Genomic DNA, 25,268 nt, shown 5'->3' on the forward strand with positions numbered 1-25,268 from the left:
AAACATACAAAAGCTGTTGATTTCTACAGCACTATAATCCAATTAGAGTCATTAAGGAAGTTTGAATGACAGTCTACTTTCCTTCAGTCACTCAGCAGAATACCTAAGTGAAGAAAATACAGAGATTCAGACGAAAAATTCTAGCACTAACTCTATGATCAGCTCCATGTCTTCCAGGAAGTGACATTTTGAGACAAACAAAGAAAACAGTAAGATGAAGAGAAAGGTCGACAGGTATTTGAGGGAGTTTACAGGAGACAATGTAAGAGTTCTTCTGCAGACAAATATTCTCTATGCAATTACCAATTCTGGACAGCATGGGCTACAAGGAATGTAATATTCTACCTTCCAGCTGAAGATACATTTTACCAAATATATTCAAGTATATGACCCTAGTGGAAGAAGAAAAGCCACACCCCTAGATACCAATACCACATGTTTCTTCTGAGTTCTTAAGCAGTAAGAACTGAAAACACAGAATAAAGTCAAGAGAATGAGAAGATTGGAAACGTGTGAGCAGCTGGCACCCCCTTGCCAAGTCATATACAAAAACCAACAAGCTCCCCATCCAGCATACTAAAGAGTTAACAGAGTTTAATGCACATAGCTAGCAGTACATTCAAATACTCAAGAGTTAAAGAAGAGACCTCAGAAAGGATCAATCTAAAAATACAAGATTGGAAAGAATCCCACCATAAACACATATACCAAAACGTGTCACAGTTTCCCTATCCAACTACCCACCCCCTGCTTCTAGGCAACATAAGCACACTCTTAAAATACAGTGTGTTTTGAGTAAATCTTCAAAAAATTTACTTAATAGAAAGCTGCTGCTTCCTTCTAGTCACCCCAACAGCTTATCCTAAAGTCTCAAGACAGAGGTTCAACTCATGAATCTACAGCAGTAGCTACTTTAAAACAAGCAATATTATTAAAATAATCAGTGATTAGACTATTTTTGCCAGCAAGAACCATAAATAGACCTAATAATTAGAATCTGAAACTAGAAACAGGTGCAAGTTTTTTAAACAATCACTGTAATTAACTGTTGCAGCTGCTTATGCAGGAACATTGCACACTCAAAGCATCCATGAGCTGTCTAAATGTCACTCAGAAAGGACCACAAATTATAACACTTGATAATCGAATCACTAACCAAAGCTTAATGTGCTTTAATTATGCATGCAGTAATGAGCCTTCTGAACTTGACAGCTACTAAAGCTTCACGTGCCAAGACAATGACTTTTAACATAAGTCTCTCCTATCTGCTGTGGCACAACAGGCTCTTTAGAAACTGAACTGCAAAAAACCAAAAATGCTTTCAAACTTCCTCATAAGATTCAAGATCAGAAAAGGAAATAAAAATTAGAATTGAGTCAAGACAAGAAAACTGGCCACCAGCAGCCGTTCTCTCACACTAAAAGGCAGAGCACTAAGTCACTATAGAAAAAGGCCAACCAGTTTTATCATTTTGATTCTCAGCAGATAGACAAGAACTGTTAAAGACCATAAATATTTGTGTAAGTCTGACATCCAGAAACAAACCGCTGTGTGGAAATTCTGAACTTTTACCTTTTGTCAAGTTTAATCTTCAACCAGAGGCTACTTTCAGAGACACAGTGAAGCAAACAGGAACTAATTTTAAAAAAAATATTTGAGAGTCAGCACCTAGAAAGCATTTCACACTAACTATGGATGTTGCTTTTCCCTCCAATCTTGCAGCATACAGGATTTTATAACATCCGCGCATATTACAACCTCATCATGTTCTAGTATATGGAGAATATACATTCATGACACACAAGAGCACTGGAGAGATATATACTGCCCCCTCTCTGCCCAGAAAGTTAACCCAAAGTGCAGATTCCTTGAGTGGTTTCTTTTATACAAAGGTGACAGTAGAATTTATTTCTAGCAAGTGCTTAGGCTTGCATATGACATGTGTACCTCTCCTCAAACAAAAGGAACATTAGACAGAGTCCTTATTCAAGTCCTCTTACCCCTCTCTCCATCCAGTTTCAGAAGTTTTCCCTCCTGCCATCACACTTCCCCTTGACCTCTTCCTCGTTCCTATCTCCTGCTTTCCTTTACTATAATTTGTACCAACTTAGGCTCTGCTAGCTTGCTTCCTTGGCCTTCTACAAAGGCACAGCCGCCACTCTGAACACCAATCCTCCTCACTTTCATCATTCAACTTCTTTGGACAATACTAGGGATAGGAGAGAATTGACTCATTGACACAGGCACTCTCCTTCAATCCTAAATACCCCTTCTTACATTCCACATAGACCTCCTCCAAACAAAACCTCCTTCCACTTCTGTGCAATAAAAGTTGTCCCTAATTGATCTCTCTTGCAGCCAAATCTTAAACCAAGAATCTGGGCCTTCAGCCACCTTCATCACGGTTCTCAAAAGCACTTATCTCTATGATGGAAGCTCACAGATCTCATTTCAGATCCACCCTCTTGCCTAAACCAAAACCTCAGTCTCTGACATTTCTTTGTGGATAGCTGGGTATCACCTTCAAGCCAAATGAACTGTATCTTAACTTTTAATCTTCCTCCCACATCTTTTGTTCAGCAGTGGAAACTTCTCCACTGCCCAGATTGCCAGTGTCTCGGCATTCTTCCTATTTCCTAGAACTTGACTACACCTAAATTTTTCTGCTTAGTATTTTAAATGCAGTCTTTCTTAACCCATACAGTTAGAAACCCTCAGAGCTTGATCTTGTTCTGCTCATCCTGCAATTCTGTTAGGGAAACAGTCCACTTAACTACTTACATCTTTACACTGCCTTTCTGTATTTTGTTCTCTGCAATAACTAATTCATTATATGTATTTTTCTAGGTACAACAGAAAGAAAACATGGCCACTTCTAGATATCTGATATATTAAATTCATGGATTTCCATGCTGATCCTTAAAGGCAACTGCTGCTTGTTCCACCTGTATCTGTCTCTACCCAATTGTTTTCCTTTGACTTGTAATTTAAGCAGGGCCTTTGGAAGCAGCTCTGGAATGAGGACAAGGAAAACCCTTAGGGAATATATTTAGAGAGAATTTCAAAAACACAGATTGAATGGGCACACAGTACTTGCAGACGGGAGTAAAGAGTTGAAGCACATCCCTTATGCACGACTGAAAGCAAAACTGAAAGCCAAAAAATTCCTTAATATTGCTAGATATCTAAGATTTTGGAACGTAGCCACAATCTTCATAAATCATCATGAAGTAATACACCCAATTAAATAGTTTATTAATAAAGAGCATTAACATAGAAGACATCTCTATTATCATTGTGAAAGAAAACAAGAAGTACAAAACATACCTCCCAGTTAAGAACAAAACAGTACAGATTCCACTATCAAATGTAGGACATGTATAAACTTTTGAACTAAAAACCCAAGCAAACCACGCAGGCAAGTGGTGATCCTTTGGGAATTATTTGCTTTCTATGTTATGAATCTTAACATGAACAGAATTGGGAAAGTTTATCTTGAGGTTCTGTCAAGTGCTGTGACCATTAGCAAAGACATTTGTTCCTCACCTCTGTCTACAGCTGCCATGTAATCCCAAGCATCAACTCAAAAAAGGAGGAGGGTGCCAAGCCCAAGTCAATGGCTTTCTTGGAGCCTGTCACAGCTGGTACAGTCAGCCTAAGTTCGACTAGTGAAGAAAGGCAGATGTTTTCCACAAACACTCCAACAGTTGTGTTCATATTGGTATCCAGGCATTTGTTAACACCAAGAAGGGTCACTAAAGACTGCATAAGCTTACATGACATTTCTTAGTTTTGTAGTTACAATATCAGATGAAACAGAAGAATCAAATCAAATATTTCAGGAAGAAATGATACTTTTTAAGACTACAACAGCAATGAATGCAACTTTCATTAGTGAAGAGGAAATAAAAAATATAAATTACACAACACTACACAAGTTTTCAACTACATATAAGCAAACTCATTCAGTTTTTAGCATCTTAATTCAGGTACAAAAACACTTTGTTATGAAATGCAGTAGATGCATAAAGTTCAACAATGTAGTGTCTTCAATCACTACAGCTCTATCAAACATCTCATTTAGATCCTTCCTGCTTATACGATGTAAAAGAGGATACAATTAGATTTGCCTCAAGGCACCAACATATAATCAAAAGTAGGCATTATTTCAGAATTTTTGTTGATTAAAGAAACTTCATTTAACAGCTGTAGCTAATTACTTCTGTGCAGAATATTAAGCCTCTGCAGAACAAGGTCTTAAATCTGATGGTCAAAGCATTTATAGTATTAATATAGAGGAAAAGTTCTCATTTTTTAGGAATCAAGCTTAATTCTAAAAAAGGACACTGAAGAGCTTACATCTTACTAAAGGTTTATGAAATTTAGGATGCCTTCATGTTTAACCAAGAAATTTGAATGAGAAGAATGCTGCTGCCTGCTCTGTGTAAAAGGATTTTTAAATAGCTTCCTGTCTCCCAGCACCATACTGACTGGAGCACCAGCTCTTCCTTTCCAATTAGCACTCTGATGAGAGATTTTTTTTTTTAAAGCAGTAAAGTTGGAAGAACTTTACAGGAGTGAAATCTACATAGACTACCAGAATAAGAAACAGACATCAGTATTGAACAAGATAATTGAGTAGGATAAAAAGTTAGAAATGAGCAAGATGGTAAGAACAAACATCAGGACACAGAGTTTATTCTGATGCAAGATTCTAACAGCTCCAGAAAATAGAAGGATAATTTTAATTCAAAACTGCAGAAGCCTACTACAATTAATAATGTCAAACCACAGAATTTTCTACTCTAAACCACTCTCGGTAGCTAGAAACACGACTGTTGTACAAGTTTAGATATGTATCTAGCAATGTATCAGAGTATTTACACTGCACTCACTGCAGTCAAGTCTAAGACGGTGGGGCAAACACCTTGCATGCGCTATTTATTGATAACAGACAGTTTGATTAAGGGAGAGTAATACACAGCTAGTCCTATGATACTGAGAAAGCAATTACACAGAACGGGGTTCTCAGGCAAGAGCAGTGTGTCATCTCTGCTTCTTATTAAAGAAGTCATCTTTACAAATAAGCACATTTGCCTATAGGACAAAGCAGTACCACTGATGTTGATGGCACAGATCAGATACTGAAGTACATGCTCAAGCAGACATAAATGGAACCAGAGCACTCCCATTACACAGCATCAAGCTCTTATAATATTAAGTCCAGTCTACTACTGCTGCCAGAAACTAAGTTTTCAATGGTGGGGAGGAAAAACCCCAAAGAGACAAACCCAGCGACACAAGCCAGGAAGGAAAATAAGTTACATATTCTATGATTTGGCATATATCACAAAAGTTGCTGCAGAGTCAGAAGCATTACTCTATTTTCCATACCACTCAAAGCTCATCTTTTTCAGAGGTCATCATGCTACAATCTTTACAAAAGTGGTTTATTTTCCTTTATTCCATACAAAATTAAATATATACACTTATTTTTCACAATGATAAAAACAAACCTGCTTTGATGCCAACTTTTTCCCCAGGAAACCAGTCCTGCTTAAGCTGCCCAATATTAAACAGAATCCTAAAACTAGCCAGACTTAGATAGATAATTTTGATTCAAAAGATAGATTCAAACTACTGAAAAAGAAGAATATTACAGGTTTCCACTAATACCCTAATTCTCACTCTTCTGAACACATGAAGAGCCATATTAACATTGCATGGGCAAGTGCAGAACTAGCAATTCCTACACATTTTAACATCCTCTGGAGTGAAAAGTTTTGGCATTTTTTTGTTGTTGGGGTTTTTTTGTTTGGTTGGTTGGGGTTTTTTTGGTTAAATGTAATTCCAACATAATTTACCTAAAGAAAATTAATCATGAGTCCCTTTTTGTACAACAACATCAGCAACTGTTTCAGTATATGCTCTACAGAAGCTTGCACTTACAGTACTGACTTGCTACTCCTTCACCCTCTGTACTAGCTACACTGCCTGACAGTTGTGCCAAGGTGGGATGCTGGGTTCATAACCTTAGATCTGCACAGAAATTTTGGGAGGAGATGGGAACAGAACCAATAATGAAGCAACAACAAAGGACCTCCAATCATATGTGCATTATACAGCATACTTGCTCTCCCTTCTCTTCTCATCATTGCCCCCAGAATTACAAATTCCCTCTTTCACACATGATACTCCCAGAGGAGGAAAAAGGTTCCTGGAGGCATGCAGAAAAACCTTCAGGAGTGACTGAGAGGACCCAAATAGCCTCCAGAAATTAAACAAGGTTCAGGCAGGAGCCTCAGCCAGCTGAGAAATTCCTTTTCCTTCTGCTTACTCACATGGTAAAGAAAAGGAATTTCTCAGCATATTTATTGATTATAGCATGCTCTTGTTCAGGTAGTTCAGCCCAATAACAGAACCTGTGATATCAGTTTGACTAAGAAGCTATGAAGAGTTTCCTAACATTTCAACTGAGATACAGGAATAGCAATATATGAGAATATTGAAAAAAAAAAAACCCAAAACAGGATTTTACCTGTTTACCTTTACAAGATATAGCTTGAAAACACTTGCTCAAAGGCTTGCTGAAATCACTACGTAATAATGTCACAGAGAAAGCTGCATTAATTCCTTGCAATGGGAAGTGCTAAGTATGAACATACTAAATACTTAATTTACGAGGACAGCCTCATTCTCCACACGTGGTAGGACAGATGACACTTCTGTGACATTCCACATGGACATTATAAGTTTGTTCTAAAATGAAAGAAAAAGAGGGGACATAATTGAAAAAAAATCCACCAGAAACCACTACTAAACATGTGAGTCCAGGAAGAACAATAATAGAAAGAAAATAACTCCTGGTCTACTCTTACTTTGGAAAAAAAACCCAAGCAAACCATTAAACAAAGAGAACTTTTCAAGCAACACAACTAACAAGCAAACACCTCTATTAACCCACTTCCATATAGTTAACTTGATTTCATTTTGTAAAGAATCAGTTTTATTTAGTTTCAAATAACAATCAAAAAGTTACACACACCAACTGCAAGCGGTAATGTTTGGCTAACTTTTGACAGTGTCAAGTAAGTAACCTTAAGAACAGAGCTCAATACACCGGAAAGGAAAAACAAGTTGCCAAAAGATATTTGCTGTATAGAACTGTGTTTGGGATAGGGGAGCGTTTTTTAAGGAAACTAAGAAGCAGCAATCACTAAAAATTATGACAATCATTTTAACATCCCAGTGATTCAAAATGGTAAGGTTGGAGCTTTACATCCATAAGAGACTCTACCATTTGAGTAACAGAGGATGACAGCCTCCTGCTAGCAGTTAATATGTAGGTCAACATCAGAGGAAGAGAAAGATACCTTGACAGGGTTTCACACATATCAGCTTGCAACAGATAAAAAAGAGACTCCAGCTACAGTTTCACATTATATTTAAAATGATTAATACCTAGCTACTGTCAAGTTCAAGGTCCCACTCAACCTTGCACCAGCTCTGGCACTTGTCAGTTGCTGGGGAACTGATGGAGGGTCTCAAGACTGTGGACTATCTGAGGGCTTGGTAGTGCTCTCCTGGATGCTTGTTTGTTCTGAGGTTTTTTTTGCATGGGATTAGCTCCCTGAATTAGCTGATAGTGGGGTCAGGTGACAGCCAAAGCTAATATGAGTAAAGAGGCAGGAGCAATCTTCCCTCTGTGGATGAGTCAACACAGCCTTCCCTTAATAGAGCCTGCCAGAGACAAATGCATAAATTGTAGCTTTAAGGTGACTGGTGTAACAGGAAATGAAACTAACTGGAAGTAAACCGTCAAAGCCAACAGTAATAAGGCAAGGATCTGCTGGAAACTGAGGACAACTGAACAAAATCATGGTGAGAAAAATTAACTGACTGGACAACCCAAACAACACTACAGCAGAGATCACCAATGCAAGCACAAGCCATGGCAGGTTAAGCTTTGGGAAGTTCTTCTGACAAACTCAGAGGGGACCCATCTGCAGACCTGACTTCCAATCAGAGACAAAATGACACCACCTTCACTGTATGCCTGAGGTAGAGAAGTCCACTTGTGTGGACTGGGAAGAAAATATCCATGGATGAGTAAGAGTTGCTCACCATTAGCATGAGTCCCCTCTTCTGATCACCAGCAGAGAGTACACAGGAACACACCTTTCCTGGTGTTGCCACAGCAAGTCGCTGATGGCTAGAAAATTAGTGGTTCTGTAGAAGCAAGTCAACTAGCATGTGAATGTATGTGATGCTTGTATGTCCAAGCATGCTGCTGATTTATTAGGTTAAAGATTGGTTGTGTATGACTGCAGCATTAATAGTACTAATAATAGTTGGAATATTGTTTTATGTAATAAATTATATTTTAACTCTATATTCCTTGTGTTAGTCACCACCTCTGTGCAAATCATTCAAAGTTTCAGGGCTTCAGTTGCCCTACAGAAATAAGCTCCCTTACTACTTATGCTGGTTCTCAGGAGACCAGGCAACAAGCCAGTCAGCCAGTGGTGAGCTGAGCCAGCTGAAAAATCACCAATCATTTCAGGCCAAATCAGGTCTCCTAACTGGCTGACTGCCCAAACACTGCTGTTGGGGCAAGGATATAGGCAAGATTAAGTGGCTGGGAACAGAGCAGAAGAGGACATGAGCTTCGAGTGTTACAGACCTGCACGTTCAGGGACCTTAAATTAAAACCCAGGCTATAAAAATCCTGTTTTCTGCACACACGGCCATTAACCCCAGTCATTCCCTTCCCCACCATCACCTCTCTCCCCTTACTCAGCCATATGGTTTCCCATCCTGTAGTTCATCCCAATGACATTGCTTCCTCTATCAGGTAAGAATCACTCCCTACCATCCTAAATTTTATTTATGCCTTTCTGAGCACCAGCTTGCTTCAAATGTCCCCTCCACCCAAGGCCACTCTGATTAGTCTTCGATATCTCACTCAGCCAATGCCTACCTCTTCTTATGCTTCAGACAACATTTATCATCTTCGACTTAGGGAAAATGGGAGGAAAGCAAAAGGCACTATTTCACAGTCATCCCACCCCCTTTTATTTTGCTCCATGTGCAGTTCCCATCTCCAGCTTCCAAAGAAAGGAATTAACTGCTGTTCCTCACCACCACCCAAGGTCCTCTGCTAGCCCTGGCTCAACTTCCCCCTCCAGGAGTTCCTAGTTGGGTACGTCTTTCCCTTTTCCCACCCCCTATACTGGAGAAATGAGAATTATATTAACTAAAGCAACATGTTCTTCCTGATGCCTGTGTTCAAAAGGGGTACCACAGTAAGTATGGTAGCTCCTTCCTTTTACGCCATGAGTCTTCTCAGCAGCCTGATCTCTAGTGGTAAACCCCAAGACTCTCACCAACTGAAGAAAAACAGCTGGAGAAAGTTACTAATTTAAAGCAATAGCCATGACATCAGTATGGTCTTAGTCTAGAAATTTTCAATTGTCTAAATATAAAATAAGTTGACAGCAAAAATACACATAATGAGAGAAAGGCTACTGCAAAGTAAAAGTAGAATATAGCATATCTGCTCAGAGATAGCAAACTTTCAGGTAAGCAGATGGTACTAGACTTCTCTGCATGGAAAACCCTCTAGCAGGTCCTACAGAGCTCTAAGGAAGCGACTGCCCTCACACAGATATTCTGTCAACAGAAGCTACCACATTTCCATAATGCTATTTTGCTCACTCACCTAGAGTTGCTTTGCACATCCCAGATGCAACAGTGCTTTCAATACCCTATTGGAAGTTCACACATACTGCTCAGATTTCTGTTCCTCCTCCACCTATAATTGTTACCATATAGCTATATGGTAAATTGATACCCGTATATCAATGCATTTAAAATAAGAATAGTAGTCAACATGCATGGTGCCATAAGACATGCACTAAAATGTTGTATGGCAAAGAGCTTGAACAGGAAGAGGGGGGAAAACCCTGGGATCTACCGTATGAGACTGGAACTAGCTCTTCATTACAGGTGAACAATTTGACTAGGGGTGTGCAGCTTAGTCAAACACAGGTCTACAGCAATTTCTCTTCACTTGCTCCTCTCGTCACCAAGAAACAGTTATGCACAACCCTCCTGGCTAATACAGCATCAGTGCTAGTCAACTAGCCTTCCTGTGGCATGGCAGCAGCATTCGTCTGAAAGACAGAGATCAGCTTCTTGCACCTCAGGATTGGCAGGATTCACACCAGTCATCACACTCCCTTCCCTCTATGTAGCAGCAGTTCAAAACATAGTCCTGCTTCACCAAAACTGGAAGAATTATGGGGCAACAACAGGAAAAAAAAAACAATTTTCACTCAGTCTCAGAATATCAAAAGCTTTCATAAGGTATTTCATGACATGTCATGAGAAAAACCCAGCAGCTGCAGGCAATGTTCTGTTGTTAAACACAGTCCTTATTTACTTCAAGGGAAAAAACATATATATATAGTACTTATACTGCGATTCAAAAGGATTTCATATAAGAGGACAGACTGCAGCATGGTATAATTTTAGTAGTAATATTGGATTAATTAACATAAAAATACTCTATAAAAGTTCTTCTCCCATACAGCACTGCTAGGACTGGTTAGAAGGAAAGAACAGCAAAGCTTTATACTTGGTAAATCAGCCAAAACAGTAACAAAAGATAGAGCAACAAAATACCTGGAAATCATGACATACGGTCTAATCTGCACTGTTCCACAGAGCAAAGCTGTATCTCGTTACTCCAAGTTCTTTAATCTTGTCAATAAATCAGAGGATGAAAGACAACTGTGTGACAAATTATTTAGCCTTCCAGGTGCTTTTAGTAAGTTTCCACATTAAAATAATCCACCCTGCTTATAACCTACACAATTCTGATTCAGGAGACAGATAATTGGATGTTGTGTTTCTTCCCCTTTTGAAAAAGGCCAGAAAAGCAACACTGGATCAGTAACTCCCCACCCAAAAAAAAAACCATAATGCAACGATCACAATACTCAGTACATTTATGAATACAGAAAGCAGGTTTTTGCATGTCAGAGGATAATACAGTCCTCATCACAGAATTACAGAGAGGCTGAGGTGGAAAGGGACCTGCAGAGGTCATCAATCCAACCCCCTGCTTCTTCCTTACCTCTTTCATGAAAAAGCAGCCATTTCCCTAATAAATACATTATCCGTAATAGTACATAATTAAGAAAGAGATAATTCAAACAGGATAACATTGCTGATTCGACTAATGGAAACTCAAACTAGAAAACAACCCACATCTTCCTTCACTACTATAGACAAGAAAGTCATGTTTATTTTGTGAAGTTCAGACCCCAAAGTTTCGAACACCCTGGTCCGGAATAAACAAGCACGCAGTCCCAAGATCACCAACCCAAGAGATTCAACGATTTATGACCCAAACTCCAGTGTGAGCTTGGGCTCAGCTCCACCAAAATCAAAATGTTACATTATGAGAGGATACTCTCACAGCTGGAAGCCACAAAAGTTAAGAGTAAAATTGCTGAGATGCTAACTTAATTCAAGAGAAAAAAAATTGATTCAAAAGGGCACAAAATATGAGAAAAAAGTGGAGTGGAATATGTTGACTCAGCAAGATTAAGAATCAGCACACTCCAAGAATTAAAGGAGGCTGATATTTTCCTACCTTACACCTTCCAGGCCAGCAGGGACTCATCGAACTGGTAAGCACATTAATCCTCTGTAAATAACCTAACTGGCTAGGCTCTCTGCACAAGCCAGCAAATAACTGCTGTGTATCTCCTGCTCGAAGATGCTGAACACATACCCATGGCAATTTTACAAAGACTCTATTTCTGAAGATTAATGCTGTGGCAAAAGGTCACATCCTTGCAGCCACTGTCATGCATGGAAGTTTTAATATTAGTTGGAAGTTCTTTCCAACCCTAAAGTAAAGATGCTGCAAAATCAAGCACTCAAACTAGGAAATGGAGGCTTAACTCCCTCCCCTATAAACATTATGTCACCTTCAGTCATTACTTTGGATTCCAGAAAGAAGAGGTGGCAGAAAAAAGAAAGAACACAAAACACGGTATTTAAGATGGCTATCAAAGCCTAATGTAGCTTCCCTGCTTGAGGATTTCTTAAGGTTTATGGAGTCTTTGATCTACTCTTGCTTCTCAGGGGTTGAACTTCAGTCATCCTTAATGGGTTAAAAGAAGATGAGGCAGTATTATATATAATTTACATTACTATATATACCCCCGTCACCACAATGTATTTTGGGACCACACCTAGCCTTTGTGGGGCAAAGACCCAACCTTTCAGATAGTGATCTGAAAAACAGCATTGCATTAAAAGAGCCTATGCGTTATACTTCCATCCAACTCCTCCCCTCCTTCCCTTCTCTCCCCTCCCAGAACTCCCATGTTCACATAGTAGAGAAGATGGTGACACTGGTTTAGATGTCTCAGACTACCCAACCATTGGATAGCACTTGCCAGCTTCACAGCCCTGGTTTATTTCAACTGTTGAGCACTGAACTGAAAATAGTAGGGTCAAATTGCTAAAAATAAGTGACTGACTCTACAAGAAGCAGAGGTAGAGCAGAAACTGAAAGTAAAATATAAAACCAAAAACCATCTGCCACAAATGTTTTTGAACTGTTTGATGTAAATATAAGGCTTTCTAAATCCCAAAAGGCATTCTATTTTAAGCATTACTGAACACACCTGAAAGCTGGTGAGGCAAGGTTATGGCTGATGCAATTTAAGGCAATTTTTCAAGGGAGCTTGGAAGAACTCTACTTACAGTCTGCACAGGTTCCAGATTTTTTTTCTTATTAACAGAATTCAGATAGAAAAATGAATTGGTTAAGCAAAGTTAAATATTTTATTTTTTTATGCTCCCACATATTTTCTAGTTAATAGAACACTAGACAATATTACATAGCCTGCTAAAAATTCCATACTATGAACCCATGATGGTTCAAAACAAACTTGCTAGGGAACCAAAGAACAGCAAATAATTATGACTTATTCAAAAATTATACACACCACTTTGGAGTTTGGGCTGGTTGTTGGTTTACTTGTTACTGTATAAAAGAAGCTCCACAGATACTCCCTTGGGTTTTTTCCTTTTAAACTCAACAGGCACCTTAAATTTTCCCAGGATCACCACCAGCAAATTCTACACTATGAAACATTTTGAATAAAATTACATACCTTAATGGACTAAGTTGCAATCTTGTGCTGGGGATTGATCAGGTGACCTGTGTCAGCATCTGAACCTCCCAGACCAAGTAAGGGTGTTATTTTCTTTGCAGTGCCTTAAGTTTCTCCTGAAAGTGTTCCTGCAGGTTACATTACCACTTGAAACGTCACATATTTCATTGAGCATAATGATTCAGGCATCCTGCCAAATTGACACAAATATGTCAAACTTCATTTTTCTTTGTAATAGCAGTAGACTGGATGATCTAGTCCCACTGTAGTGACACGGCCAGATGCTATTCTGAGAAAGTTATGTCTAAAGAGGGGAGAGGGGGTGTCAAGCAAACGACTACACATAACTGCAATATATCAATCTGAATAAAATTAGTGTTCAAGTGATTTACAGAAACCAAAATAAACATATCAAAACACTACAGATGTATAAAGAAACAGAGCAAACCAAGGACCTGGGGTTCACACACAGTGAAAGTAACACAATCTCAAAAACTGTTGCTTCACACACAAGAACAAAGTCAACTTTAGGCATCTGACTTTGAGTCAATAACCTGTTCCCATCACCTACTCTGGCCAGCAAGCAGCCATCAAATGCTGCAATGCCAACACAGCACAGGGTAAAAGCCAGCCGGCAAGATTCCACGTTCTCTTCCATCACTGCTTTTTGTTGTTGTTTTTGTTTTTCACATCAAGTAATATCAAGAATGATGCAGTGATGCATTGTGGGTTTTGGTGGGGTTTTTTTGGGTTGGTTGGCTTTGTGTAGGGTTTTTTAGTGGGTTTTGGTGTTGTTTTATAAGAGAGCTTCCTTTAGTTAGCAATACAACTTTGAACGATTCCCAATGTTTGAATGTTCACCAGTATCATTACAAGAAAAAGCTGAACCAAGTTCATAACAGAAACTATATATAACAACTTTCAGTAGAATATCAGCCACCTCATTAGCGAGTGTTCAAATGACAGCAGTAACAACTGATTATCCACTTCACTGAGCAGGTTTATAGATACTACATATACAGATACCTGGGTATCCTTCCATAAGTAGCAGTCCCTCTATATGAGAAAGTTCCCAGATGTGATACAAAACTAAAAAAAATTTCTCAGTTATCATGGTGACAGCTATTGCAGTGTAGTTAAGTTCCCTTCCATCATCTGAGATGTGAATTAGTAATTCATTTCACATAGAACTAGTCATAATATTCATATTCAATGAACTTTTCACTGCACTGATCTGGACCAGCTTAACAAGTGTGCCAGTAGATCCACCTTGACTGTTATTCAGTACCTAAATCAGTATTTTTAACAGTTCAGAGTAACAACAACCAGTTAGAATGATGTGCAAGAAATAGTGATAAAACTGACATTAGAACTTTGATTCTTAGCACTATTTCTCATTCATCTGATTTTTCCTATTTACTGGAAAATGGCTGTTTCACAGACCCATTAATAATTTGATTGCCATGGATTCCACTGTCTCCAGAAGGTGAGATTATTCACAATAGTAAAAATTTGAATTCCTTGAATACTCTAACATCAGAACTCCATGATGCAGAAGAGCCCACTTACCCCTGTGCAGTATTTTCTTCTCCACAAGACTGTGCGTTGCAATTCAGAATTCAATACATGTGTTACTTAATAGTTTGGAGAACACTTTCTACTCAAATAGAAGACAACGACAGCAGAACAGATGCCTTTAGGAAACTAAGGATGTGTTATTATAGCACTGGGAACACAGACACATGCTTGCATCATCTGCAATTATTAAGTTTAGAATTAAAGAGTCTTCAGTGTTTCCAAGATAAACCTGATTAACAAGTGATTCAAAAGGCCACATGGTTCTTAGTCAAACTATTTCACACTATCACTTTTTCAGGACTGAGTTTTCTCTTTCTTTAAGGGGGATCAGGGGGGAAGGGGGAGGAAGGGTAATATTTTATCTTATCCAGGAAAAAAACTCCCCTCTAAGAAGTATCTTTCTCACTACCTTCTGCCGTTTGAAATAAGCCCAGAGAGAGTGGTGGATGTTTTTTCTAGTTTTCTTTATAAAGCATAGAGCAAATTTTATTTCACAAAAGTAATGAAAACAAGCATAAAGTTTGTGGTCCAGAAAGTCAGCTCTAGATTATGATTTTTTTAAATATACTACAGAAAGGATGCAAGCATTCTGGAGCAAAAGCAGATCCCCTAACTTGCACAGGGAAAATAGTAAAGAACAGTCAAAATGCAATACATTTGTAAAGATAGCAACATATCCAGAAAAATCATATTTTTCTGAGGAACCAGCACATGCTGTAAGCTATTCTTACTAGCCAAGCTTAAACCATGAAAACAACCCAGTATATTCAGCACAAGTTTACTTATCCAGCAGGATATTCAGAGCAAGAACATGGCAGATGTGATCTTCCCCTTCCCACTGAAGGATTTAAGGGATATGCCACTCCCACAGATGAGATGTTTTTCTTACCCTTTGTGAGTGCATTCACTTTGATCAAATAAAAAGTAAAACAGATTAGTTTGATTTACCACTGATGGTCACCTGCTCATAAGCAGCCTGACTGTACACTTCAGCAGTTAAAATGTGTCAGCAGGTCCCAGAGAAAAATGATAAATTATTGAGAGGGGGAAGCTACTTATGCAGCCTGCCTGTGTAAACTTCAAATGCCTTGCTGACCTACAAACAGTGCTAAACCTCAGCTGAGATGAATGTCATCTTGCAAAAGTCTTCCAAGTTGCTACCAGCACACATTAAATGTGAAAACCAATGTTTCTGCATGCTGGTGTTAATAGACACAAAGTAATCTCATTCAAGAGCTCTTAAATCTTTATACAAGAAGAAAAGACTTTCATCGTATGCACTCCCTTAAAGCTGTAATTTTGCTCATGCCATACTGATCAGACTACATTATGTCCATCGCAAACGTCAATGGCAGCACTATGGCAAGGAGTTGGGGAAGCATTTACAAAATCCTCTGGTGGTTTAAGAGGTGACTAACAAGTAAGAAAGCATGTAAAACATTAATGAAACTAATGTTGAATACCATATGCAAGGTAATCCAGTTCATGGGTTTGCATCGTAAGTGTATTTAAAAAAAAATGAAGGCAGCAAGACAGAATCCTATATATGATTCAATGTTTGGGCAAATAAATCCTTACAGGATTTAGCGGAACTGGCATAGCCCCGTATTTCATACATCAATAGCCTTTAGCTTCCTGTCCCAATGCCTCCTACGACCTCAGTAACGCACCCCATTGCTATTGGCATCCCATAACACGCCGCTCTTTCCTGCCACAGCATTAATTTCCAACCACCTTTCTCCAGAAATCAGTGAGGAACAGAGGACACATACTGGGCCTGGTTCAGAGTTATACTTGACTAGCAGACAACCAAGCATCACAGATCACTCTTGGGCTCATAGCTGTGATTCTTCCTTCAGCACTGTCCTTAATTAATGCCTCTCACCCAGCACCGAGATATGCACAAGATACAGAAACATACTATTTTTGACAGGTCACCCTTTGCTGCCGATAGATATTACAATGGAAAAAGAGGGAACAGAGAACAGAACAGGGTCAGCGAGTGCTACAGGTGAAGATATAGCATAGCCACATAAACTTTGTTTGCTTAGGAGACAAGGCTAAAGATAGCTGTAAAAAGCAATCTCTAGCTTAAAAAAAGGTTAATAAATAACCTATATGTACTCAATTTTTTTTTATTTTAGAAATATCAGTATACTTGGTTGGGTACTCAAAAAACAAGAATGGAAGTTAGCAGGGAAAATTCTCTCTTATTTTTTGATATCTTCAAATATTACATAATCCAAATGATAGAGAACCTCCATTTCTTCATCTGAGTGAATGGATTAAGCTATATAATTTGCTCTGTACAGGACACTAGATCAGACAACAATATAAAGACAAAAGGAATCAAAAGCCGACAAATTTTATGAGAAAAAAATGTATTACAATAACTTAGCAGTTCTCAAGCTTTTCCCAATATTCCCCACCACCACAAATAAGTGTATTCCCTCTCACTACAGTAAGATAATAAAGTAAAATCTATTTGTTGAATTTGAAGACAAACAGAAGTCATATTGATCAAGAGGTGAATAACTACACTGTAAATGCAGGTACTTCAGAAGAGTTACAATCATACAGGACATTCAGAGCCCTCAGACTTTTTAGTTCAAGATTTGGGGCAGCAGGGGAAAGGTACTTATTTTTCCCCCTTCTTGGCCTTACCACCCTGTTGTGCTGTTGAACACTTCTCTCCTCACAGTTAACTTGCAACAGAATTCTGAATGTTAGTAATAAAATTATAATTAGTTAACAAATTAAGACAGATGATAGCAGTCACTTGAGCCTGCAACTGGAGATGAAGGGAGAAGAAATCCCACAAACACGTGCCCTCAAGTTCCCACTCTGTTAGCATGAATAACTACTGTGAAGAACAGCTGCCTACCCATCAGACAAGACTTTTTGCAACATTGACAGCAGCAGTAATGAAAGTGCGGGATGGTGGAATAAAAGCACTGACCATGTTTTGGACTTTATGGGCTTCTTAGGGAAGGACATAAGAAGAGAAGAAAGGCATTACAAAATTTTTCCTCTTGCCCACATTCAGTCTCAGTTCAATTGTTATGAAAACCTGCCCGCATACAACACATGATGTCACCAAACTTGTAATTAGTTTTACATACATTGGTTGTAAGGAAGCAAAACCCCGTAACTCAGAACTAGCTGAGTAGGATCAAGATGTTTGCATTTACTATAGGAAATTGAGAGGATCAGAAGATGGGAGAACTCTCATCATGCAATGTGCCCACAACTAGCCATGCTGCTTACTATTGCCTACACTGCTACCATCATCAAGCAACCCACATTTATGCTAAAATTCTTTTGAGATTTTAGTCTACAAAACTCCCAACAAACCAAAGTGCTACTGCCTCTCACCCACTAGCTGGCCTAAATCCAGCCAGCAGACTTTCTGCAGTTTTCCCACACCTGATTGTCTTCTAGCATGCAGACAAAGCCTAGATCATGCAGAAAACCAACAAGTTGGTTTTTTTTAAACCGGAAGGAATAAGAACTGGAGAACACCAGCTCTCGAGTCCTCTCTTTCATAATACAGCAAATACCTTGACAAACTGGAGTACAGCAAGATAACTCGAAGAAAGCAGCACTCTACCATATGATGTAGGCTGTTCAGCAGATGCAGGGAGGAGGGAGGACATCTACACAGATGGTCTAGAACTTCCATTTTATTATTTGAAGATGAAAGCATTTCTCAACCTACAACATAATGCACTAATTTCAGCAGTACCTTAGAGATAATACGAGCAGGTTCAGGAAAAATTAAAATTGAGTTTAAGGGTATAATGTGGGGAACTCCAGAGGAAAGCAAGATAAATCAAATTTCTATAAATCTCCAAGTACCAACACCATTTCTAAAATAGAGTCCAGAGTAGACAATACATGGCTACTAAAAACTCCAGATAAAGATGGGCAGTGCTCTGACAATAGCTTTAATAGTTGAAGACTGACACCTGACAGTTACAGTTTCTTTGCCCTAGCCATAAGAGGTGTTTCTGAGCCCTGACTTGGAATACACCATTCCTGCCCTCTTCAGCTCCACAGGTATCACCATGAGGACCCACATCTCCTGCATGTTATGCCCTAAAAACCCCTTGCTTCTAGATCAAGCACATCAGCTTAAACTCAGAGTCCACATTCCACAGAGACTGGGGAGTCTGCTCTGAAGACAGGCTCAATTTTATACAACAAAACATTGGACAGAGTAGGAGTTGGGGCCTAGGCACTACAGTGGCTCCTGATTTTTCAGGGGAAAAAAAAAGTTCTCTGAATCACAGTAGCAAATACTCTTAATTGCAGTAATGAACTGTGCCTCAAGTAAAGGTGAGGAAGGAGAGCAAAGAGGTTTTTTGCACTTTTATACTTGATGGCATGGTAGAGGATGACAGGAGACACTGATCCCACTGAGTAATAGAAGTTAAATTATCTCCTCTGTCCACTTCTACTGTGGTTAATTAAGTCATATACACTGAAGAAGAAAAAGAAGCATATTAAGCCTTTCATGTTGCTTTAAAAAAATGCAGGATTTAAAAGAAGAAATTAAGACTGAAAGCTCTTCAGAATCATTTTTGTTACTTTCACCTGAGAGTAGGGACAGCAGCTGCTACCACCACAGAGACAATCACATATTGAGCAACAGAAGAAAGAGCACTTTTAGACTACAGCCACACAGCTGCTAACCCACAACTGGTCATACCAGACTACTGTGCTTATGTCTTTGCATAACACAGAAGTCAATATTCTTTAGCTTCACAGAAACAAAGTCAAAGGCATGGTTTACATTGATCTATACCTACTTACACACGAAGACCAATGCAGCTGAGCTGGTCAGTTGTATTAGCAGCACCTGCTATCAGTCAGATGACATAAGGGTTGTTTGGGGTTTTTTAGCACAGGCAGGAATTATGACTTGAAGCAATACACAGGAATTTAGCAGCTGAAGATGCAGCTCTGCAAATTCTGAAGGACAGAATTGTTGGCACAACAGTATTCTGAGTGCTGTTACAAAGTAGCTTAGCAGCTTTGAGCTCATAAAATTACATTATTCCTTGCCTCTAAGATTAGTATATCTTTACCACAGAAATTATGTTAACTTCTCAAGTAATATAAAGAGCAGCTGCTTGACATGTCATTAAAGAAACAAGTCTGCTCAATATACATATTACAGATAATCTTATTTTTTTAAAAATTTGTAATATCAGGGAGATTACAGGGCATCTGCATTAGATGCCAAGAAACCATAGGAATTTTTTGTATTGGTTCCAAAGCTACCTTTCAGACGTGGCACTGAAGAATAGAATACCTGAGATAGCTGGAAAGTAACTGGGTAGTAGGAAACACCTTAAGTGTTTTGTGTGGCTGGGGAGACACAGAAGTTTGGGAGAAGTGACAGTTATCTAAAACTGTAACGGATTTTAAGTGACACACAAATTTGTTTGGCAAGATGTGTCTTCAAAACTGCTGCTCTTGTTCCATAATCTCTGCAGTATCCTATCTGAAATGGAGAGAACTTAATTTTTGGGAAATGAAATTGATTTTTAAAAAGCATGTGTATGCACATATCTTGACAAGTCCTGGACTAGCCTTTTCCACTCTCCCTCCTCCCAGAGGAAAAATTTTGTGGTACACCTTTCCAACATTACTAACCCATTCCCCATGTCTTATCCTGCAAGCACACATAAAGAGCTTACCCATGAAATGAACAGCTTCAAATTACTACTAACTTCCACTACAGCCCATCCATTTCCCAAAATATAAATTGCAGCTTTATTCCAGATTTTAACCATCTTCTTACAATGAAGTTGTTTTTCTTTGGATGATAGGCAAGGACATTGTAATTCTTTAACAGACATTCAGGAAGGGAGTTCCCCCTGCCCTCTTTTTCTGCCTGGAAGGTGCAAAGGGAAGAAGGATAGGCACAGTTAAAAAAAAAAGACAAAACAGGTTATTGGAAGATGTAAAGTCAATGTCACCAAGAGGTAACCACTGTAACAATAATAATGAAAACACAAGAACGTCAAGGGGGCCCGGGGAAGAGGTGGGAAAGCAATGAGGAATACAGAGAAGGTCCAGTGAGAACCATTGTCTGTACACCCAAAACTAATGCATAACTGCACAGCAACCCTCTACCTACATCATTGCTATATTTTCCTAGACGACAGACATATTAATATCTTCCAATAGCCTACAAAGCTCAAAATTTAAGGGGTAGAGGAAGATAAGCATTAAAATATTATAGGTTATATACCAAGGGAGCAGCATAAGCATGATACACAGTTTTTACTGTTCGATAGAAGTCAATATCAGCATTTCCAGAAGAAGCTTTCCTTTAGCCACTAAATCAACACACCTGTCATTTCATGATCAAGTGTATACTTCATATGAATAACCTTTCATCCAATTTTCTTCTGCAGTCCCACAATTCTTGGAAAGACAGCTTGTCAATCCATCATCACACTTCCCATGTTAGACTGCATCCTCCCTTGTATTACCAGGTTATTTTCTCTTTATCTTTTGCACCATGGCTCCGCAGTGCCTTTCAAAAAACACTACCTATAGAGTAGCTGACACTTGACTTTGCTCTTTGATAGTAAGCCGAACAAAGTTTTTCATACCAAAATGAGATAACAAGTAATCTAGAATTCACTGTTGAAGACCCTCTACTTCTCTGCAATCCAGAAGCAGGAACTCAGCACTGAAAACGGCAGCAGGTGTTTCTCCTTTATGGAAAACAGTCACCACATCAGCACCAGGCTAGCAAATAGCCTGTTGATAAGACTATGTGGTGATAAGCTAAAAAAGTTGCTCCACAAAAAGCACATAACCTTGCTTCACAATGCATACTGCACTTTCACACAAGTGTCTTACAAGCAGGTTAAGCAGGCAGGCTTTTTTAGTAGTTAAGATATGCTTGGAGTAATCCAATGGTTCACAGGGCTAAAACAGGAATAGTATCTATTCTTGCTCAAATAACTCAAAAGGTGGCCATAAAAAAACCATACATGACAGGGACAATTCAGGGGGATGGGGGGAGCGGGCAGGAGGAGGTACACACATTCATAGCTTATGGAGGAACCATAGGAGAGTTAAAAGAAGTGGTTATCCTGTGATCAGTTAAGAACAGATCCCAAACAAGCAAAATGCTTTTAGCTCTGACACATATAAGTTACTGCTTATCTACACATGACAGATGAGAGTAGTAATGCACTTCATATTATTAGCAAAGCTGCACCCTCAGTAATTACACTTAAAGAGGAAACCTGAAAAGGACCCACATAAGTAGGTTAACAAAGAGCATCACTCCAGAACCACCAGTATCAACAAATGCCTTTTTCTGTGGTCCATCTACTGGGCTACACAAGGTATAACAGTCACAGCTGGAGTTTTGAAAATTTCTGCTGAACACCTCTTTTTGTTTCATCTGTCTTCTATTTCGGAATCTGATTTTGACTGCATGTACCAGAGTGAGCGGGGAAGCTAAGAAATAAGATCACACAAAAATGACAGTGAAAGATGAGAACTTCAAAGGCATATTAGAAAGTGTCTAAACCTACATTTTGTGCAACATTTAACAGCACCAGCAATTAACATCAGACAAATATTAAGCATCCATGCCCTTTCAGTTAGGGAGAAAGAGCTCATGATAAGTGCCCCAAGACATCCAACAGCAAAGATGCCTTAAGGAAAAATACCATAGTATTCAGGTAGTCCTTATAACCCATAACAGATGAATAAAAAGAGGCAATTATACGCTCTCCTTTTAATCTAGCACAAGCAGCCTTTAAGTAACTCTTGTGTCATGTCAATAGGATATATTTTAAACTGTTCTCAAAGGAACACTATCAGTATAAGTAACCTTTCTTTAAATTTCACTGTATTACTAATTTGAGTACTGAAGAGCATATATTTTATCACCAGTCATCATCACATTTTACAGATCTTTGACAGTGAAGAGAGATCAGTCAGCTTCACTATGATGCAGGCACCAGGGTAGGATTTAAGCAATTAAGGTACGTTAGTAAGCAAATATACTGTAAAACCCTCATTTAAGTTTCTGAATCACAGTTTTGAAGGCTTAACTTCACATGACCCAGCCTTGAACGTTTAGAGGCTTGTACTACACAAAGCTTTAGGTGGCCCCAAAAAGCTATCAACAGCATGACATTTACCCATGTTACTCTTTACTACTATTTTATCTCCGATTTCTTTACACTGGCAACCACAATTAAGGAAACTGCACTGGCACCTCCAATTGTCTGGAATAACATTATGACAAGTGATTTTAAGGGCCAGAAAAGGCAATTATGCTATCTACCCTAGTTTTGTGTCCTGCACATCATAGGCTAACAGCCCCCGGGTCACAGCACGAATTCTTTGTCAGACCAAAGTTCTTGCTACACTATTCAGCAACAAGCAGCTGTTTTGGAGTAAGCACATAAAAGCTACAGGAAAGATACAACAGTTTTTCAGTCACTTATACTGTCTCCAGAAATGCCATTACTTAACCTCCTTTTTCCATGACTGACAGAGGGAATTGGCTAGGGCGAGAAAAATACATCAGTCACTGGAGGAGAGCTCATATTTACCCTCCCAGCCCTTGCTAGTCAGAAGGCTAAATTTACACTGGAAAAGAAAACATGGAGCCACAGCTACCTATGGCAGCTGGAGGACACAAGGCTAGCGCTCAGAAGTTGACATGCGTTGGGATGACATGAGGATGTCGGCGACAGAAGTAACAGCAGTATGGGGAGGACCTGGTTTTTTAATGTGTCTCCCTTCCACCCGGGTCCTGCTCCCCCGGAGACCCACTCACTGCTCCCTTATCGGCGGCGAAGGCACCTACCTGTGCCGGTGCTCGTCGTGCCCCTGCCCGTGAATGAGGAAGCCGCCGAGGTTCTTGCCCCCTTTGCTGGTGTCCACATGAGGAATAAGCACATCCTCCAAGCCCAGGTCAAAGCGCTTGTGCTTCGAGGAGTCGGGGAGGAAGAAGAACGCCCCGAAGCACAGGGTGATGAAGGCACTAAGAATAAGGAGCAGGATAAATTTTTCGGAGAGTCTCAAGGTAGCCCTGTGGTGCGGGAAGGCGGAGGCGCCCAGGTTGAGGGGGGGCAGCCTCCGCCCGGAGAGCGGCAGCAGGGCGGGAGTGGTCATCCTTCCGCTAGCGACCACCCCGCCGGGCACGGCTCATCCCCCTCAGCCCCTGCGGAGGGCGGCCCCGGCGGGGCGGGCCCGGCTCGCCTCGGCCGCCTCCCGGCCCGGCGCGGGGGCTGGGGGCGGCTCCACCATCCTCCCCCGCGGGCGCCGGGCCGCGTCCCCCCCCTCGCCCGCCGAACCACCGCGCGGGGGAAGGGACGGGACGGGAGGGGAGGGGGGGCCGGGCCGCCCCAACGGCCCCCGCCCCCCCAGGGGCTCGGGGCGGGGCGCGGCGGCCCCGCTACCTGAGCGCCCCCCTCCCACGCCGCGGGGCCGGCAGGGCCCGAGCGGGCAGCTCCGGTCAGCGGCGCTCCCTCAGCTCCGCGGCCGCTCGGCTGCGGGACGCCGCCGGTAGCGGCGAGCGACGACGGCGGCGGACTGCTAGGGGCCCGACCTGGCGCGCGGCGTCCCTCCGCCCGCGTCCCCTTGGCCGGGCCGGGCAGAGGCTCATCCCCGCCGCGCCGCCCCGCTGCGAACGGCAAACGGCGCCGTGAACGGCCACCGCGGTCCCACTCCGGACCCTCTCCCAGCCCCCACGGCGCCTGCGCGGCGGCGGGCGGCGCAGGCGCGCTGGGTAGAGCGAGGGCTCCGGGAAGCGGCTACCAAGAGCGCCCCGCCCCTTCGGCGTGGAGGGGCGGGGCCAGGGGCGGGGCTGTTGCGCCGTTCCCGGAGGGAGGGAGCCTAGCCCGGCCCGGCCCGGCCCGGCCGGGGCGGGCAGGGCAGGTTAGGGCACGGCAGTCCAGTCCAGTCCAGTCCAGTCCAGTAGCCTCCCCGACGACGCAGCGTTGCCCTCTGCGGGAAGCGGCGTCCCGCCGCACCGCTGCGGCAGCGCCGGCGTAGCTCTCGGCCGCGCTCTGGGGCGGGTCGGTGAGGGCGGCAGGTCGGGCAGCAAAACCCCGAGGTGGTTCTTTTTTTTTTTTTTTTTTTTTTCTTTTGTAAAACATCGCGCAGCCGCGTAATTGTCCTGGGGAGCTCTCAACATCTTCCCCATGGAAGAGCGGACCCTGCCCGTGGCGCGGCAGCGGCGTCCCGGGGGAGCCCGGCATGCTGTGATGTGAGCGTAGGCAGCACGTACCGGTACCCTGCGGAGGCGTCAGCCCCTGCGTCCCCCGGGGTGGTTGTTGTTTCGGTTTATCTCGGGTCGGCCGGGATAGCAGAGCACACTGCCTGGGGCAGCTGTCCGGTGACAACTGAGGGCTGAGAATCTGCAAGAAATACCGCCAGGTCTAGTGGCTTCAACTGAGCCACCCAGCTCCCCGAGCTGCTTTAAACCTGTGGGAGTTA

At 41.2% G+C, this 25,268-nt stretch overlaps 1 protein-coding gene across 2 annotated transcripts in view; it reads right to left on the reverse strand.

Moving 5' to 3' along the window:
* The window catches only part of MAN1A2 (mannosidase alpha class 1A member 2), a 143,504-nt gene extending 119,428 nt beyond the window's left edge, over positions 1 to 24,076 (reverse strand). For both annotated transcript variants that reach the window (XM_075107946.1, XM_075107949.1), the window contains exon 1: positions 23,635 to 24,076. In XM_075107946.1, the coding sequence (XP_074964047.1) occupies positions 23,635 to 23,942 (308 nt within the window). In that variant the 5' untranslated portion in view covers positions 23,943 to 24,076. The remainder of the gene's footprint in view (positions 1 to 23,634) is intronic.
* Positions 24,077 to 25,268: the final 1,192 nt, after the last annotated feature.

This window comes from Phalacrocorax aristotelis, chromosome 1 (assembly GCF_949628215.1).
Source record: "Phalacrocorax aristotelis chromosome 1, bGulAri2.1, whole genome shotgun sequence".
Lineage (NCBI taxonomy): Eukaryota > Metazoa > Chordata > Aves > Suliformes > Phalacrocoracidae > Phalacrocorax > Phalacrocorax aristotelis.